At 42.4% G+C, this 6,072-nt stretch overlaps 1 protein-coding gene across 1 annotated transcript in view; it reads right to left on the bottom strand.

The window, feature by feature from the left end:
• The window catches only part of fgf12a (fibroblast growth factor 12a), a gene marked incomplete at both ends in the record, with an annotated part of 45,963 nt that extends 40,928 nt beyond the window's left edge, over positions 1 to 5,035 (bottom strand). The window contains one exon of the mRNA XM_080726651.1: positions 4,945 to 5,035. Within this exon, the coding sequence (XP_080582777.1) occupies positions 4,945 to 5,035 (91 nt within the window). The remainder of the gene's footprint in view (positions 1 to 4,944) is intronic.
• Between the last annotated feature and the right edge of the window lie 1,037 nt (positions 5,036 to 6,072).

Raw genomic sequence — 6,072 nt, 5'->3', positions numbered from 1 at the left:
TTGAGATGGGGGTCTGTGGCCAAATACATATCACTTTGGGGGTCCTTGACATGAAAGGTTTGAGCACCACTGACATAGAAACATAGGTTTAAAAAAAAATAAAACTCTTGCACAGATCTACAAGCTCGCAGCATGGCACTCAGTGCCGTGATGTGAACTTGTATATCTGCTATTTTTCAATAGTTAAAGCACAAAATAATGCTTAACAATTCGTTCCCAGTCTAAATGGAAGAACATTCATGGGGGGCCCGCAGTGAATCCTTGTACCCAGGGCCCAGAATTTGGTGCGACACCCCTGCCTGGCCGGACCTAATCTGCCAAGGGGAAACTTTCTTTGCAATCGCAGATTCGTCTGTCTAAACATTAGGACAAGTTAATAATGCTGGCAGATGTATACTACATAACAAATGAAACAAGATTCTGGTTCGGAGGACTGAGAAAGAGCAGACATCTCTCTTTGAAGAAAGCACCAAAGTTCACCAGTTGTGCTCTAACTTTTCCAATAATAACATTGACTAACTAAGTTGTCATTACATTGATCAAATTATCACATATATCCTAAGCCTTGCCTTTCATTTCAGTGATTTTCTGAATAGGCTTGTCTGAACGGTATACTCTTTTGAAATCTGCCCTCAGTCTAGGTCACATTTGGGCTCATTTCCTATTGGGCCCCCTCGAGAAGGGGCCGGTACTTTTTGGGAGGCTATATACTATTGAGACTATGAGGTGGGTGGGGTAAAGTGGTGCTAAAATTGGAATGATACAGAGAAAATTAGCATGGCGCCATGGTATCTTCTCTGTATCGTTCCAATTTTAGTGCCCCGGCCCCCGTTGCCAACAAAGGGCATTTTGGTATTGCAGCTGAAATGGTTTGGAATTAGAGACAGACAGAACATGACATTTCAAGATCTGAGTGGCTAAAACCTGTATAAAACCATATTATGGACCAATATTTAGATGGTGTGGCCCATTTAAGGAGCTTTGGACACAGTGATTTTACACTGTATTTACATCTTACAGGGATATTTCACTTTCAAACATTTTTGGGGTCATTTGAATGTCTACTCCATGGCACCATGGCCAGTTTTTAAGTTGCTTAATCAATTCACTAGTTAGATATTTGATATTCATTTTATCAAACACGCCCCTTCCTATCCAAACCCATTGTAACGTCAAACTAAATATAATTAACCATGATAGAGTCATCAAAAACACCCGTCCTTGGTACTGGTCACTCATACTGCCCTCATAATACATGAGAAAAAAATGTAATTGTTTTTTTCTTTTTTTCAATTACTTTTTTAATACATTTTCTTTATTTTTTTCCCTTTTTTTCAAATTCAAAAAGTTATAAAAAATAAATTAAAAGGGTAAAACATGTGTTAGGGCTCTTAGGAGGACAGTATGAATCATCAGAAGCAAGGATGAGTGATTTTGATGACATCATATCGAGTTTGAAGTTAGGAAGATAGGAGGGGGGCGTGTCTGATAAAATGAATATCATATCAAGCAACTTAAAAACTGTCCGGGGTGCTCACAAAAGCCTGACTAGACATTAAAATGAACCCCAAACAAGTTGGATTCCTGCCGGTGATGCTGTGGGCATGTTCCCTCATCATCAGTGCCCATACCCTAGGTGGGGTTAATCGTGGGATAAAGATTTAGAAAATAAAATAACCCCAAAGATATTTGAGTGAAAGTGAAATATCCCTTTCAATTAAAGTCTTAATAGTGCATTTCAGTATTTCTAAAATGGGGGTACTGGTTACTTACTCCTCCTTGGAGTACTGAGACTAAAAACACGTTCCGCGTTAAAAACTTGACGGAATCGTCAATGTTCACTAAAACCTACTTCTCATCCTCTAGTATATGGGATGGAAACAGATGGAGATGAAATAAGAAAACATTTTAGAGCTTAAAACTTTGTTTTGTTTGGTTTGATCATTGATTTCTTTAATGTTTTTTATGAACATGGCAAATGAAAGTAATTCTCACTAATACCCAAAGATTTAAGCTCTAAAATAAATATATTCACATTTTTCATGGGTCTATCTGCTGCAGAGGCTGAGAAATGTAGAGCAAAATCTGAAATGATGTACACATCTTCTCTGAATTAAAGGTATAACAATAACGTATAGATTACAACAGGCCTAAATGGGCTAATAAGTCAAGTTTGAGGACCATTTGTGTATTTCATGATATCTTGATGCCACCGTTATACATATCCTTTCTCTAGCCACACCAACTGCTGTATTCCCCACATTCACTATATACTATTCACTATTCAAACAAAGGCAGGTGCAAACTTCAGACTATAAAGCCAGGCAGGTGCAAACGTTTAGGCCCTTTCAAAACGCCCTTCACTAGAAGTCCCTGGGAGGTGGTTTTGGCATAGTGCCTGAATGAGAAATCCAAAACGCTCTCTGCTGTTCCTGCTTCACATTGCATGGTGTGGGTCCAACTCCCTGAGGCAGCATATGGTTTGGGGGCAGTGAGACTGTCCTGCAGGAAATCAGAGTTTAAGCTATGGTATCTGCAGTGTTAAGGGTGCAAGTGTTTATTTGAAAACATTACTTTTGAAAGAAAATAGTTCTTAGTTGTTGTTTTTCCCCCTGGAATGTCGATATTTTTGCCTAGTTGTCACTATACAGTAGGCTAAAATATTTGCAGTATTAGGAAGGAAGATCAAGCATTCTCTAAAATATATTAAATGGTTTCCTATAGCACGTTTAGGCTATTTAATTATTCATCGCCACCACAGCTATCTGTATGAGTTCAAAAAGACACAATGTAACAGTATCCTCTGACAGTCACGAGTGAGCCACAATTGTTAAACCACGCCAATTACCTACCTTTGTCTCCCTAAAGGCTCATCACGGAACATTCAACATTCGAGTTTCCATGTTAATTTGAACCACAAAAAAAGTTCTGTCTAAGCTTACAATTGGAAACGTTCGAAAAGTAGAAGTCAGTGGAAACAGGAAAGCTGGTACAGACCAACTTCATAAAGAGTATTCATGGTTCAGATTCCACCTGCCGAATTCGACTTTGACAGCAAACATCACATGCAATCCTTGTTCACATTGTGTGCCAATGATGAGATATGCGCTGACTCATAATTTAAGACCTGATTGAGGTCAGAAAGTTCATCTCACAGAATGTGTGAAATCACAGGAATGTGATGGTGATCGTGTTTTATATTCGGGTCCTAGAGATCCCAGTGTGCGTGCTGCTTTTGGTACAACCACCCCCCAACGGAATCAGCTGTGCTTAATGGAGTTTCTAATTGTCTCTGCCCTGAATTTGAGAGCCATTTGTACTGAGACTAGTGGAACTGGGAGGGATAGCATGTTCCTCTACACGCGTTACAACCTCCCAGTGAAACACCTCACTGCCAGGTGTAAAGAAGCGTCTGGAGACCTGCATCCTCCCCAGACCAAACAGTGTGGGTTGGCAGTGACTGGGACTGTACACATGGGGTGGAATAGGCAATTGTTACATTCGGGAGAAGATACAAACAACAACAACAACAACAACAACAACAACAACAACAACAATGGAACTGAGAAAAAAGCATATCCCAGCCCAGAGACACACAGGAATTGCTTGTAATATAATGTCAGTATGGTGTTGTCAACAGCATTGCAGTGTACTGCTGAAGCATAACTGCAAGACAGGTGTCTCTGGGCTTAGTGCCAAATGTACTACTGTACATGTGTAGCTGCCTTCCTGTCTTCATAGTACTATATATTATTTGTCACTGAAACGCTGGAATTATTGTAATACTATAGACCAGGGGTCTTCAACAGGGGGTCCCAGAGTTACTACAGGGGGTCCTCCAAATCTTTGAGTGATTTTTTTCTCCTTTTTTATATTAACCACTTGAACCCTATAGCGTCCATATTCTGAGAACTTTAGCCAAAAATAGCAGATCTACAAGCTCACAACGCCTCGCACTGCGAGGCGTTGTGAGCTTGTAGATCGGCTATTTTCGGCAAAGAGCTTTAGTGTAGAGGGGGGAAAGAGCAGACTAAGTACAGACTACAGAGTGAAAGGTCAATTTTATTAAGTATTGACAGTTCAAGTGGTTAAATATCTGAAAACACAAATTGACATGAATCCAAAATACACTGATGAGTGTGCTGTCAAACAATGAAACTATATGGAATCTATGAACAGGTTGTGGGGGTCCCTGCTTCCTCCCTCTCTCAACTAAGGGGTCCTTGGCCTGAAAACGTTGAAGACCCCTGCTATAGACAAACTAAACGCTGCTGAAGCCACGTTGAGGTTTGTGTGGATTGAAGGTACAGGTAGTCTACTACCAGTGCTGAAACTTGTGTACCAACAGAGTATTATTGCTATGGCGCTATCCATGGTACTGAAACGTATGCCTCGTCCTCGGTGGTGCTGAAGCTGCTACCTCAGACAGTATTGTTGCTATGGCGCTATCCATGGTGCTGAAACATATGCCTTGTTTGTTTGTGGCCCTAGTGCTGACGTTTCAGGCCCTGCAAGTTTATGACTTGATCCCTGCGTCCGCGGTGGCATTTGCAGACAATCATGATGCTATAATAATGCCCCTTTAGGGGCATTGTTATAGCATCATGATTTTCTGCAAATATCTGAGTATGTGATAAAGTATTCGGGGTCGTTCGCTCCCTCTCCTCTCTAGAGTAGAGTTTGGATGACGAGTCCCGGCGCACTGCCGTGCCGTCACTGCGCCGTGCTCTCCGCGGCGGTGAGAGACAAAACTCGGGACAGATGCACAAGGAGAGGCTCTCTCTCTACTGCAGACTCGAAAGATGTTACTCACACACTCGGGTGGCCAATGAAATCGCTCTATCTCCCCCCTTTTTTCCCACTGCTCAAGAGAGAGAAAGCACGCAAGCAAGCAAGGGTATAGCTAGTAAGCCATAGTGCTATGTGTATGTGTGTGTTTCTCACCGTTAACGATAGTGGTCGTCTTCGATCGTTGTCCACAGAAACACTGCAGCATATGCGCTCCTTTCTGAAGGAAAGGCCTCAGAATCCTCATTGATTTGGGTTGGTGGGAGCCTTCCTCAATCCAAGCAATCGGACAACGACAACGCTATCACAACACGGCAGGGTCAGGTAGCATAGCGTAGCCACCTTCCGACTAGAGCAGCCAGCCCTCTATTATAGGTCCACGCCAGCCCTCAAACCGCCGGAAGGGCACAGTCTGCAGGACAAATCACGCTAAAACGAGGCATCTTGAGTGTTGCTCTCTCTCTCTCTCTCTCTCTCTCTCTCTCTCTCTCTCTCCCTATCCTCCACTCGTCCACCGACGGTCATTCGCGTTTTCAGCGCACTCCTCCTCCGCCACGACAGGCAAACGCAAGGACGTTGTAATGTGTTCTTAATTGTACATCCCCTTGTCTACGCGTCTTTACCAGCAGCGGACGTAATAGCAGGAAAGGAGAGAGAGAGGGGGGAGACTGAGGGAGAGGGAGGGAGAGAGAGAGGGAGAGCCAGCGAGAGAGCTGGAAACGAGGGGGGGGGGGGGCGCTGGTGCGAGCGTGAACGCCAAAGTTAAACTGCAGGGGTAAGTGGCAGACTGGCCATGGGCAGTGGTGGAAAAATTACTCACATTTCTTTAAGTGAAAGTATCAATACTGCAATGTAGAAATTACAAGTAAAAGGAATTGAGAATATACTCCAGTAAAAGTACAAAAGTATTGGTATCAAAATGTAGGCCTACTTACCAAAAGTAAAAGTAGGCAGATCTACAAGCTTGTAGATCGGCTATTTTCAAATAGCCTATGTTTTGTAGTAGCCTTAATACATCTACAAAGTAACCAGTAACTTTTTAAAATAAATGTAATGGAGTAAAAGTACAATATTTGTATCCGAGATGTATTGGAGTATAGAAGTAAAAGTTTTGGATATAGCCTACTCGAGTAAAGTACAAATCGTGTACTTCGTTACTTTCACCACTGGGCCATCGGTGAGGTAATGCAGAGCTGACAAACCAAGGCAACGACAGCCTGTGTGATCAGGTCGCTTTGCTGCACAGATTTTGGGATACTGTCCAATGTTTTGTATGGTCCACTG

Source organism: Nannobrachium achirus (assembly GCF_963921795.1).
Source record: "Nannobrachium achirus genome assembly, chromosome: 5".
Lineage (NCBI taxonomy): Eukaryota > Metazoa > Chordata > Actinopteri > Myctophiformes > Myctophidae > Nannobrachium > Nannobrachium achirus.
The sequence above is the reverse complement of the archived record's forward strand: the minus strand, read 5'-3'. Positions and strand labels throughout refer to the sequence as shown.